The 14,624-nt window shown below is 36.0% G+C and overlaps 2 protein-coding genes across 2 annotated transcripts in view; both read right to left on the bottom strand.

Annotated features, from left to right (window-relative positions):
• Positions 1–14,624, bottom strand: part of LOC137177245 (uncharacterized) — a 118,048-nt gene that overhangs the window by 40,114 nt on the left and 63,310 nt on the right. The window lies entirely within an intron of this gene.
• Positions 5–10,822, bottom strand: LOC137177456 (carcinoembryonic antigen-related cell adhesion molecule 1-like). The gene is made up of 11 exons (XM_067583796.1): positions 8,758–10,822; positions 7,404–7,553; positions 6,531–6,656; positions 6,278–6,438; positions 5,959–6,043; positions 5,441–5,590; positions 4,562–4,687; positions 4,309–4,469; positions 3,989–4,076; positions 894–1,043; positions 5–153 (listed from the first exon to the last, which is right to left on the bottom strand). The coding sequence occupies exons 1-11, from the start codon at positions 8,810–8,812 to the stop codon at positions 5–7; spliced, it is 1,401 nt and encodes a 466-aa protein (XP_067439897.1). The 5' UTR covers positions 8,813–10,822.

Here is a 14,624-nt window from a genome sequence, read left to right as displayed (position 1 = left end):
AACTTCATACACAATTCCTCCACTTACAGATAACCAGGAGTTGAGTCTTGCTGGTGACTTTGTCATTGATCTCTACTGTGTAGCTGCCGCTGTCATCTGGAGTCAGTCCTGTGATCGTCAGCGCTCCAGTTGAAGTGTTCAGCATACCACGATCTGCAAAAAATGCACAGGTTTAGCTTCTAAACAGGGATTTTTAGTCATTTTACAGTACGTGTCAGTTGGAGCCACTTATTTCCAGTGTTGGTCACTTAAGAGTGGGCAGCTGGAGAAATATGCACTTTAAAACACTAAAAATTTTTGTAGAACAGCTGATTTTCATACAAAAAAAGTCTAGTTTTCATTTCCCACAGACAAAGCAAATAAATCCTTTTTTTATAACCCTAATTCCCTTCATTTACCCATTGATAATTATGTAATTAAGATATTTAATTGGATTTTATGGGGATAATGAACGAATAAATCTTTGGATTGAAACATATTCAGATATTTGGGGATAATTTGCACAATTTAAGGACTTTTTTTTGACCAAGACACATTAAATGATACCTTATTTAAAGGGCCTTAATATTTAAATAAAAGTGAAAAATCAAGGTTATTATTCATTGTATTAGTCAAATTTAATGGGTTATACTCCTTAAAAAACTTAAATCATGCAGAAAACACATTCAAAAGCCCTCTATTATAATATAATCCATTAATTTAACTGAAATCTGGGACAAAACTATTAAATACTATAAAAGAATTTCTTAAAATATAATTAATTTACAACTCAAAATATTTAGACCACTAATTTAAACCAAAATATCAACCTGAATGTATCAAAAACTTCAAACTAATGTATAAAATCATTGATCTCTGGCTACCAAACAGCTTGATTTAGATTAAAGTGGTACCTTTGAAGTGTCGGTAGGCGGTAGTCTCGCCTCCATACCACTCCATGGCAAGATCAGGTCCATGTTTCCACATTATGCTGGTGATGGGATTCACTACAGAGTCTGGTGTGAAAACAGCTTCATCACCTATTTTCCCGTAGAGTGGTTCTTCTGCAAAATAAAATAAACACAAGTGCAAATTTCTCTGTTTAATCACTGAAATGTATTTTTTCCTTAATCAAGTGTGTCCTGCTCTAGTTTTAGTAAAAGTAAAAAGTAATGTACAAAGTACAATATTTTCCTCTAATATGTAGTGGAGCATAAAGCAGAATAAAATAGAAATACTCAAAATAACAAGCAGTAAAACTTTACTTAAAGCCTCCTGTTTATCATTTACAGTAGCACATTCAACACACTATAATGTAGTTTTTCTACCAAATATAAGTGTTTGTTATTGTATTGTGTTGTATTTGTCAATGGTTATAACTCCTCATGTGGGATCCATAACTGTAATCAGATAAAGACAATTTAGTAAAACAGTTATAATAATATAAAATATGTCTTCATAGGAGAAGTTATAATTGCTGACAAATACTGTACATTAATAAACACTTAAAGAACAGGTTCACAATTTTCAAAATGTGTCTTAAAACAACAGTCAGGTGTCCATATGAACAGTGAAAGAGGTTTTCCTCACTGTAATCATTCCTCCTGTTCATACTGGATATTAAAAGATCCCCTTCAAATGTGCTTTCAATATTTAGTGATGGGAACCAAAATCCACAGTGTCTCCACACAGTCCTTTTGTGCAAAAATGCATTTAAAAAGTTGATGTGAAGCTCATATGAGGATTCAGCAGTCTGATTTAGTCATATCAAGTGGATATCTGACACATTTACAGTCTTTTTAAAATCAAATTCCCTCTTTGTGTTTCCTCGGACAGTGTTTCCCTGTTGAGCTGTGGTGGAGGTATAGTAACAAAAAGAGGGACTTTGGCACTAAAAAGACTGTAAGATATCTACTTGATTTGACTCAATTGGCACTGAAGCTTCATATTAGCTTCAGATAAACTTTTAAATACATTTTTGCACAGAAGGAGGACTGTGGATTTTGTCATCACATACATTGTAAGTGCATTATGAAGGGATCTTCTAATGGTCAGTATGAACAGGAGGAATGATTACAGCAAGAAAAATAGGTTTCAATGTTCATTTGGGCTCCTGACTATTGTTTTAAGACAGACTTGAAATATGAATCCATCCTTTTAACATATGCTTACAACTACATTATAGTGTGTTATAAACATTTATTAAATTTTTATGTTTATAAATGTTTAAATACATCTTATTAATGCTAAATAGGGGGAATTAAAGTGTTACCCAAGTGCCTCAGCTAATTTCCACCACTGATTCCAGTCGATTTCTGATTTTAGGGGACAAATATCCCTTTAAAACTCTTTACAAATGCTTCATGACCCCTCATCACATCACAATTCCTTAAACTGGATTTATAAAACTGTCCACAGCCAACTTTTCACAGTCATGATAGGCTTCAAACATACATTTCCTGTGTAGGATGAAGTTCCTGCATGTTTCAAAGGCAGACAGCACAAGCCTCAAACAACAGACCAGCTCTTTCTTCAACACTCAAGGAATGCTGGTCCATAAAGTAAGGAACCCTCATCTCCTACATGGTCATCAAACCAGACCACTGACCCAAACCATCTTTGATCCTTCAAACACAAGAGCCAGCAAGATAGGAAGACCAATTCACACCCCAGTGTGAATTGAGAGCACCATTTTGATAAACACCTAAGAGCCAGTCATACACAGAGACGAATTGGCACCAAACTTTAACCCCACTGTGGATTTTGATTTTCAGGACTTGAGTGACCAACCCACGAACTGATCACTGGGCAGACTGGCATAAGGCATAAGACTTTGACTTTGACTTTGCTCCCTCAGAACTCTGCAATCCCTGGGATTGGCTGGGATGCACCTTCTGGGCGGGCAGTCTGAAACTTTAAAACAGTGTCTTATCTGAGGCTGTTTGGCCTTTTTGCTGTTTTTGGGCTGTCTGCTGTTTTGCTGTTTTCAAGCTGTTTTTAGGCAGCTCTTTTGGGCTGCTTGATGCTAGTTGCTGGTTCTTCTTGCTTTCTGCCATGCCGGTGGAAAGCTTGCAGTTTGCTAGTCTGAAGATGTGACTCAGAGCATCTTCTGAATTTGGAGTCATGAGTTGAGGGTCAAGCCTTGGAGAGCATGAGAGCATAAACCAGGAGCTCTCTCCAAATCGGAACTTTTCAAGTCCGGACCGGCCGACTCACTCATCACTACCAGATCCAGACTCCAGCTCCTCACCCCAACACAACGGACTCCATTCTCAACAAGAAGCTACCCCAGGGAGCAAGCAAGTATGCCTACAAAACCTCCATCAACTTGCTTAAACTCCGGTGCTTTCATGATTTGTAATTTCAATTGGCAATTCTGAACTAAGCTGTGGTACCGTTGATTTGACTTGCTGCTTCTCAGGTAACAGTCATCTCATCTGTTTATCAGGTTTCTCATACCAACTACACAATACATAACTCTGCATCATGCATTCAAATCATTCACTAGCCATAGCCTTGTGTACCTGTTTCCCTTTCCCTCTTGTGTCTTGTTTGTAAAATGTTGTAGTGTTAAGTACTTGTAGCTGTAGTATTAGTAATAAATGTATATGTAACTAAGGTGAACTTGTTTGTTTTCTTGTGCTTGCATCTCAGTCACTTAACCTTAAAAGACCTATACCCTTGCAAAATCTTAATTACGATTAATAACAATCATAATTCTAATAGACCTCTCTTGTGTGTCCAACAAGGAGGACTATTTCCCTACTATTACACATACTCTCAATATGAGTTATGTCACTGGACGAATAATTTCATGTTGGAGTTGTGCACAATAATAATTCATAATTCCCCCCATAACATCAAGATATTTGAGTGCACAAATTCCTACACCTGGTTCCACTGTTCATGTTAATATGTACATTGTACATTTTCATGTTTAGGAAAAACAGTAAGATACATTAATACATTAAATGTGTTACAGCAGATATTTGTTGGTGTGATAACTCACTTTCCTTGAAGGGGTTGAAGACTTTTTCACTGCTGCTTGAACTGACTGGGTTTTCAAACGCACAGCTGAACCACAGCTCCTTTTCCTCCTAGAAATGGGAGGAAAAAAACAATATTAGCTAATAGTTCATAAACCAAATGTAAAGATTGTTTGAGGAGCTCACTTTGTCTTTTTACAGTTTGTGCAGATTATCAACAATAAGCTGGTCACCAACTGATGCCTGAATACGTGAATCAATTTAAAGAACAGATTCTGGTTTATTCTTGCAACATGATTTATCTGTTACTGATGAGACACACAAACATCATTATCCTGTTTACCTTTGTTATTTTGTGTTCCTTGGTTGAAGACCAAGTGTTGGCACCTGATGTCCAGTTATAGGTGACTGGTTCAGCGCCTGTGGTGTTGCCATTACAGGTGAGGACACAGTAGGTCATCTCAGGTTCACACAATACGGAGAGGGTGGGTTTAGAGACAGGAGCTGATAGAAAATGAAACAAAAAGACATTTCCTTTGAATTTAGGGCCGTTTTGATAAACTAAGACAAACTTCATACACAATTCCTCCACTTACAGATAACCAGGAGTTGAGTCTTGCTGGTGACTTTGTCATTGATCTCTACTGTGTAGCTGCCGCTGTCGTCTGGAGTCAGTCCTGTGATCGTCAGCACTCCAGTTGAAGTGTTCAGCATACCACGATCTGCAAAAAAATGCACAAGTTTAGCTTCTAAATAGGGATTTTTAGTCATCTTACAGCATGTTGTCAGTTGGAGCCACTTATTTCCAGTGTTGGTCACTTAAGAGTGGTCAGCTGGAGAAATATGCACTTTAAAATACTAAAAATGTTTGTAGAACAGCTGATTTTCATACAAAAAAAGTCTAGTTTTGATTTCCCACAGAAAAGCAAGTGAATCCCTTTTTTATAACCCTAATTCCATTCATTTACCCATTGAAAATTATGTAATTAAGATATTTAATTGGATTTCACAGGGATAATGAATGAATAAATCATTGGATTGCAACATATTCAGATATTTGGGGATAATTTGCACAACTTAAGAACTTTTTTGACCAAAACACATTAAATGATACCTTATTTAACAGTACACCTTTAAAGGGCCTCAATACTTAAATAAAGGTGAAACATCAAGGTTATCATTAATTCTATTTGTCAAATTTAATGGGTTATACTCCTTAAAAAACTGAAATCATGCAGAAAACACATTCAAAACCCCTCTATTATAATATGATCCATTGATTTAACTGAAATCTGTTATAAACATATTTAATACTGTAAATGAATTCCTTAAAATATAATCAATTTACAACTCAAAATATTTAGACTACTAATTTAAACCAAAATCTCAACCTAAATGTATCAAAAACTTCAAACTAATGTATAAAATCATTGATCTCTGGCTACCAAACAGCTTGATTCAGATTAAAGTGGTACCTTTGAAGTGTTGGGAGGAGAAAGTCTCGTTTCCATACCACTCCATGGCAATATCAGCTCCATGTTTCCACACTATGCTGGTGATGGGATTCACTACAGAGTCTGGTGTGAGAACAGCTTTGTCACCTATTTTCCCGTAGAGTGGTTCTTCTGCAAAATAAAATAAACACAAGTGAATGCAAATTTCTCTGTTTAATTACTGAAATGTATTTTTTCTTTAATCAAGTGTGTCCTGCTCTAGTTTTAGTAAAAACTAAGTAAAAAAGTAAAGTACAGAGGACAATATTTTCCTCTAAAATGTAGTGGAGCATAAAGTAGCATAAAATTTTGTCCTTCATCACTTATATTGTAAGTGCATTGTGAAGGGATCTTCTAATGGTCAGTATGAACAGGAGGAATGATTACAGCAAGAAAAACATGTTGCAATGTTTTGTACATTGTCATGTTTAGGAAAAACAGTAAGATGCATTAATACATTAAATGTGTTACAGCAGATATTTGTTGGTGTGATAACTCACTATTGAAGGGGTTGAAGACTTTTTCACTGCTGCTTGAACTGACTGGGTTTTCAAACGCACAGCTGAAGCACAGCTCCTTTTCCTCCTAGAAATGGGAGGAGAAAAACAAAATTAGCTGATAGTTCATAAATCAAATGTACAGATTTTTTGAGGAGCTCACTTTGTCTTTTTACAGTTTGTCCAGATTATCAACAATAAGCTGGTTACCAACTGATGCCTGAATATGTGAATCAATTTAAAGACTAGATTCTGGTTTATTCTTGCAACATGATTTATCTGTTACTAATGAGACACACAAACATCATTATCCTGTGTTAACCTTTGTTATATTGTGCTCCTTGGTTGAAGACCATGTTGTGACATCTGACGTCCACCAGTAGGTGACTGGTTCAGCACCTGTGGTGTTGCCATTACAGGTGAGGACACAGTAGGTCATCTCAGGTTCACACCATAAGGAGAGGGTGGGTTTAGAGACAGGAGCTGATAGAAAACAAAACAAAAAGACATTTCCTTTGAATTTAGGGCTGTTTTGATAAACTAAGACAAACTTCATACACAATTCCTCCACTTACAGATAACCAGGAGTTGAGTATTGCTGGTGACTTTGTTGTTGATCTCTACTGTGTAGCTGCCGCTGTTGCCGGGAGTCAGTCCTGTGATCGTCAGCGCTCCATTTGAAATGTTCAGCATACCACGATCTGCAAAAACGCACAGGTTTAGCTTCTAAACAGGGATTTTTAGTCATCTTACAGTATGTTGTCAGCTAGAGTCACTTATTTCCAGTGTTGGTCACTTAAGAGTGGGCAGCTGGAGAAATATGCACTTTAAAACACTAAAAATGTTTGTAGAACAGCTGATTTTCATACAAAAAAAGTCTAGTTTTGATTTTCCACAGAAATAGCAAGTAATCCCTTTTTTATTACCCTAATTCCATTCATTTACTCATTGATAATTAAGTAATTAAGGTATTTATTTGGGTTTTAACTGAATAAATCTTTGAATTGCAACATATTTAGATATTTGGGGAGCACCTGCACAATTTAAGGGATTTTTTGACAAAAACACAGTATAGTGAACCTTCTTTAACAGTACACCTTTAAAGGGCCTTAATATTTAATTTAAAGGTGAAAAGTCAAGGATTACATTACAGTAATTATATTTGTCAAACTTAATGGGTTATACTCCTTAAAAAAACTCAATCCATACAGAAAACACATTCAAAACCCCTGAATTATACTACAATCCATTAATTTAGCCAAAATCTGGGATAAATCTATTAAATACTGTGAAAGAATTCCTTAAAATATGATTAATTTACAAGAGAAAATATTTAGATCCCTAATTTAAACCAAAATCTCAACCTAAATGTATCAAAAACTTCAAACTAATGTATAAAATCATTGATCTCTGTCTACCAAACAGCTTGATTTAGATTAAAGTGGTACCTTTGAAGTGTCGGTAGGCGGAAGTCTCGCCTCCATACCACTCCATGGCAAGATCAGGTCCATGTTTCCACTCTATACTGGTGATGGGATTCACTACAGAGTCTGATGTGAGAACAGCTTTGTCACCTATTCTCCCGTAGAGTGTTTTTTCTGCAAAATAAAATAAATAAAAGTGAATGCAAATTTCTGTGTTTAATTACTGAAATGTATTTTTTCTTTAATCAAGTGTGTCCTGCTCTAGTTTAAGTAAAAACTAAGTAAAAAAGTAAAGTACAAAGTACAATATTTTCCTCTAAAATGTAGTGGAGCATAAAGTAGAATAAAATACAAATACTCAAAATAACAAGCAGTAAAACTTTACTTAAAGCCTCCTGTTTAGCATTTATAGCAGTATTTAACATTTAACACACTATAATGTTGTTTGTTAGCAAATAAAAGTATTTGTTTATGTATTTGTCAATGATTGTAACTCCTCGTGTGGGCATCCATAACTGTAATCAGATAAACACAATTTATTAAAACAGTTATAATAATATACAATATGTCTTCATAGGAGAGGTTATAATTGCTGACAAATATTGTACATTAATAAACACTTAAAGAACAGGTTCATCATTTTTAAAGTCTGTCTTAAAACAACAGTCAGGTGACCATATGAACAGTGAAACAGGTTTTCTTCGTAATCATCCCTCCTGTTATTTATCAGTATTACCAAAGCACCTCAGCTAATTTCCACCACTGATTCTGAGTCTATTTCTAATTTTAGGGGACAAATATCCCTCTAAAAGCTCTTTACAAATGCCTTATGACCTCTCATCACATCACTATTCCTAAAGCCAACTATTCAGTTATAAAAGGCTTCAAATATACATTTCCTGGTTTCACAGTTCATGTAAATGTGGGCATGTGTTGGTAGAAGCTAGACTATCTATGTCAGTGCTTCTCAGACTTTTTCACGTCAGGGACCCCTAAACTGACACAAATTAGACCACGAACCCCCATTTGATAAGATTTTGCTTTTAGTACAGAACCTGTATGAAACCCATGACCAAAATATTCATACATACTGTCACTGTGTTACTTATGGATGTAATTATAGTGAAAATAAATTATTCCCCTTTTTGCTGGGGACCCCCTAGAGCCCCCTCAAGGACCCCTGGCGATCTCCGGACCCCACTTTGAGAACCACTGGTCTATGTAACCTGGTGGTGAGGGTGTGGTCACAAAATTACAACTGAAACGGAAAAATAAAACACAAAACATGCACAGAAACATACCATGACATTATAGTTTCCTAAACATGTCAGGTAATAAATTATAACAGTCATAACAGTTTAAATTATCCAAAACTTACTGGCGCTGATGGTCACTGCGGTGCAGAACAGAAAGTGAAACCTGACTGAGAACATTTTCCTGTTTATCAGTTAGGCTTAAATAGAAGTAAAACACGTAAATTCACGGTGATTCTGTTAATATTTAAACATATTTCAAGTATACAGACATTTAAAAAGGTATTCAAAAAGTGAAAAAGTCGAAAAGTTTGCCGCTGACAGCCGAAGACGAAGTGAAAACAAGTGAAGTGAGGACAACCGCAGAAAAGAGGAAGTGTCCCTCCTACTTATTTTAGCAACATGTTTCCGCTCCTATTAATCTACGCAACCTTGCTGTTGAGACTTCATACACACTTATAGGCTACATTACATATACTATATGTGAGAAAATAGCTGGTAAAAGGTTTTACTATCCTACTCACAAATGAAACATTTGTAGTGTATCATGATTTATTTACTCATACAGAATGTGTGGAGTTGCTGTTATGTGAATCCACAGAGAGATTCAGTTTATTCTGAATGTCCCGACAAGCAACTCAAAATCTAAAGCTTTTAACAAACCTTTTTCCACAACGTTTAAGTAGCTGGGATTTAAAATATAGTAGGTTTTATTTCTCCACATGACATTAAAATTTATAGAACATTTTACTGTTTTTGGGGTCATAATAATAAAGATGTTATAATAGAGTATTTCAACTTGATCCCCATATTCTTAAAGTACACTTACCCCTGTTTGTAATAAAAAAAAACATAAATAAAGATGTCATACTGTGAGAGCAAGGCAAATTATTTGTACAGCACATTTCAACAACAAGGCAATTCAAAGTTTTTTTTACATAGAACATAAAAGGAATCTCAGAATATAAAAGCAACAGATGTATGGTTATTTTTGTGTCTTTCTTATACAATCAAACAGAACAGGTTTGCAATCAAAAAACAGATTTTAGAGAAGAACTATTGACACTGCAATCAAAACATGGTTTATTGCAAGTAAAATAAATTTGTAATTAAAATGCGAATCAAAAACTTTTGTTTGCAAATCCAAAAGTTTTGCTGGATCACCATCGCAAAACACACAAAACACAAATACTACAGCAGGACTGAAGCCCTTCAGCAAAATATAACATTGTGAACAGGGCTCGACATTGACTTTATGAGGCGCAAGTAAATTTACCTTTCACTTGTCCCCGTAAAAGTGAACGAAAAAACAATTTAAAACATCCAAACAGTGTCAACATATAAAGGATTCAGTTTATTAATTATATTAAAGCAATTACTTCCCTGTTAATGATCTTTTCATTTGATCCTGAATTGTGAAGCACTTTGTAAAGTTGTCTATATCGCTGTGTGGTGGTACTGATTCTCCCTGAACACAGCTGACCGGCAAGAAGCCTGTGAACCAGCTCCCAGCCACATAAAAAAATAAGAAAAACAAATAATATTCACTTGGAGAATCCACCTCACAAGGTTCTGTCCCCGTAATGAACAAATGCCTCTTCAATAATTATAATGAAGTATAATAAATAAACAAAATATAAAGCCTGCAGGTGTTAGGCTATTGTGAGGCAAGCACAACCTCTTGCACAAATAGCACTACGATTGATCCAACGCAGGTCACTTGGTCGAAAGGTTTATTTATTAGTATTCCCTCCAAAAGTACCCTCAAATCAGAAAGGAAAAAGACCAGAAAGAAGACTCAAAAGGGCCTGAACAAACCAGAGTTTCTGTCTGACATTCTCTACAAATGAGGTCTGCAACCAGTTGAGGAAAGAACAGAGCGACCAAGTCGTGCAGTTTCTGTCTTCTCTTAAACCCGAGAGGAAGGGCGTCGTCACACCCTGATTGGCCAAGAAAGGAATGCACCCAGCTGCTCTCAATTACTATTTGGGAGTCAGTCCCCACACACTTTGCACAACAGGTGATCTGAATAACCCTCCAATCAACCCAGAGATATTTCCACATACAACTATACGAATTCGGAACAGGGAAATGACAGCAAGTCCCACGAATGGGTGACTGCTACAGCTGTATTTCTCTGCACTGAGCTGAAATTAAACAAGTTCGCAAAAATTAGGTAAATAAATATTAAATAAATATTAACAATATCTATTTACCCAATTTGTAAATGTTAACAATATTTATTTACAACACATAAATAAACGTAGACCTTATGGATGATAGATGGACCAATCAGTCTCTATCTGAAAAACAAATGTCAATTCTCACAACGTCTATCTGGTCCTTAACATAGATCGATGTTTGTAATGTAACTAAATAACAAAACTGACTGATGGGGAATAAATTTGCTTAATCTTAAAGCCAAATCAAGACAACAGTTTGACTTATAAATGAATCAGATGAATCAGCATTTTGTTTCCTAATAACTGAAAGTGTCAGTTTTAGTGCTGTGTTTACAACAGTTACTGAGGTCAACGACCTTCTAACAGCTGAACAAAACATCATGTTAACAGAGTTGTTGTGTAGTGTTAGTACCTGTGTTAAAACATCCGTAAGTCCTTTTATAGCAGGTTTGACTTTTGTTTGTTAGGATGTCCTTTAGTTTGGATAACAGATTGTGCCTTTAAACATATTTACAGAACGGTAATTCATCTAGATACAGGTGGAAGTCAGACCTTAACAGTTTTTTCTGCCTCCTGCTTTGAATGTGTTCATGTCTCTCCATCACCTGACGCCTGGGCTGCCTCTGTGTGTTTCTCTTTACTCCTTCAACTGTTTCTTTAAATCTTGAATCAGTTGCACCTTCTTCCTTTTCAATCACTTCTTTACTTTCTGCTTGTTTTTCTTTCAACACCATTAAGTTACATCCTGCAATTCTTCCTCACTTCTATCTCCTCTCTCCTGATTTCTTCACTCACTCTGAAAATGTAAAAGCTTTCCTTTAATAAATCTGACAGAGCATGAAGCAGAACTTAAACTTGTAGGGTGTTAATTACAGTAATTGTGGACAAACGACACACGGTGGGAATACATCAGCAATCAAGTTGTCCAAACTATCAAACCTCATTAATATTACTATAACGTAAAGCAGTACCTGATAAACTGGACAGTTAAACAACACTAATATCAATTTAACAAACTTAAGCTTCACTGAAGAGCTTTTCTAGCTACTTACTTTGTTGTATTTTGTCTGACATTATTATTTGATGCTGCACATCAGTTAATGTCATATATGATCCTAATTCATTCGTCTGTCCCATGAAAGTGGCGCTAGTCTGCCCGCTAGCTTCAGTGTGGAGGGTTCGTTTGTTTTAAACACCCGCGTAGCAGGACCCGGTGGTGGTTTGTTGGTCCATGTTAACAGTAACAGCCGTCTCCGTGCCTCATACGGGGATACAGTGTTCAAACGGAAAACAAAACGAGCGCTCCTAGAAGCTGCAACAAACTGCGGTAGGGAGCCTGTCTGAGCGAACAGCTGTAAAGTGATGGAAGTTTGAGTAAATGTTATTTCTGAATTTGAGAGGTGGCTAAACAGCATTTACGTGAGTTTAGAGCTCCCGCTATACTGTTAGTGTACGTTACATTTGTTTTTATTTGTTTCTATCGGGAGAGGCGGGGGGTCAGGTAACGGAAGGGGAAACACTGCACATAACATGAAGACACCTTTTTTTTGGTGAAGAACAAAATACTCTGAAACTGTGTAAACTGACGGTTAAATGATTAACTGAAATCGTCCATCACTGTTAATGTTGGCAACCAGAGCCTGGTTGAAAGGGAGAGGAGCAACCTTTACACATGTAGTAAAACGTGTAGAAAATGTGCCTTTTTTGGCCATGAAGCCAAACTTGAAATGATAGTAACTATGGATTATTTGTAGTTTTGGATTTAGTTTTGTAAAACCATCCACATACTTAACTCTCCGCATAAGGGAGATAATAATGATGATGATTCACAGTGATTGTCACGTCTAAAACAGGGAAGTGGAATCAGGCCAGGCAATTAGAAAACTAAAAAGTGCAAATAGAGCAGATTTCAAAGGAAAAGATGCAGCAGTTCATAGAAACAATGCACCAAGATCCACAAAGTGTGTGACCGTGTGGGGACCTCTGGTGGGCAGATAAAGAATAGTAAGGCCTTTTTTGGGGGGGAGGGGGGCAAAGTACAAGTAGTGGGTTTTTTATGAACATTTATTTTGTGAAATATTTTTAAAAATTATTTTGGGAAAAAAAAACAAAAAAACGTGAAATACCAGCACGCAAGTCAGTAACAACACTATCTCAGTCTCTCTCCTCTGCTCCCCTGTTAAGTGTATCAGCAGGTCTCAACGCAGGGAGTCACATCCACCTGCTTCATGACACACATTTCCTTATTTGGACATCACTCCCAGGCGTTGGGGGTGTTCCCCAGAGATAAGCTAGGGAATATTATTGGTGCTTTCAACAGGTGAAATCCAACTGTCTGGCTTTGGCCATCAAACCTGTTGGATATTAAAACATTTCACTTACCAGTTTCATTACTGGTTTCTGGAGGCCCAGTAGATGTTGTGTCCTGGGTGGATGTTTCTTGCACAACGTCAATACTTGCTGGCCTCTCTGTTAAAATGTTACAAAGTTAAAAGAAAGGTTCAAGAAAAAAGAATCAGTTGTTCTTACTCTCAGGGTTTTGGCTATCATTTATATTTGGTATGATAATATTTTACTCACCAGTTCCACTGCTGGTATCTTGGGTCACAGCAGATGTTGGGTCCTGGGTGGAAATTTCTTGGACAGGCAGAGGCATTTCTGACATCTCTGTGAAATGGATAAAGAATTGTCACAACCATGATGCATCTATCACACAGTGAATCCATATGAGAAGTTTTTTAACTGCTGCTATTCAAAAAAATGTTGGTCAGATATGTCTTTGTCAGTATTTAGTTGCAAATAAATCTATTTGTCAATATATTTTTTAATTTTCTGTTAAAACTAACAGCAGTATGATTGATGACTGTAAAACTTCATTTGTCTGTCTGGAAAACATCACATTACTAAATCAACAACTAACAATGTGTCGAATTTGAGACTTTTTTTTTCAATTGATTTTCAAAATTCAGCATTTTTTTAAAGTACATTGAATGCATCTGAAACACCGGTTTTCGCTTGTAAAAGTTTAGATATTAATTACTTTTAAGTGCTGGATGCATGAAAACAGAACATTATTTAAAATATTGTCATGTTAAATACTCTAAAATTATTAAAGACAAATAGGTGACCAATGTGAAAATGTTCTATCTTACCTTGCCATCTCCTTTGAGCTTCTCCTGTATTGAAGATGAATACGTGTGTGTTAACTCACTGGAATTCTTCATTAATCATGTTTTGATTTATAAATTGAGTTTATTTACCAGTAAACAGACTGTGTGTTACTCGACAATGAACATCATGAGCTCAAACACACCATGTTGTGAATATTTGTGCTGAATCAGGATGATGTCGTTTACAGTTTCAAAACAGAAGCAGGTTAACACCCACCATCAAAAGCTTACAGCAAATTCTGCTGGTTCATATTCATCCTGCTTTGTCCTGCTGGTAAAAAAAACAAAAAAAAACAAACCCCATTTCCCCTTCCCGGTGCATTTCCTGCCTCTAACACCTGGCTACCTATATCACCTACTGTCTAATGCTCCTAGTGTTTACCCACAAAAACAAAATAAATAAAAATAAACAACATAAACAAAAATAATAATCTAATCAAACTAATGAAATAGCTCCTTCAGTATCCCTGAAGCTTTCAAACTATGGTCAAGCAATGAAAGACATTCAACCTAAACCACCATTTTCATGTGTATAAGTAATTATATATTATACAAATATACAAATAATTCCAAGTAAGACTACAATAGTGAGAAATGATTCGGGAGTCAACATAGTGCACCACTGTCAATCTATGTAAC

Source organism: Thunnus thynnus, chromosome 24 (assembly GCF_963924715.1).
Source record: "Thunnus thynnus chromosome 24, fThuThy2.1, whole genome shotgun sequence".
Taxonomy (NCBI): Eukaryota; Metazoa; Chordata; class Actinopteri; order Scombriformes; family Scombridae; genus Thunnus; species Thunnus thynnus.
This window is presented reverse-complemented; position numbering and strand designations above follow the sequence as displayed.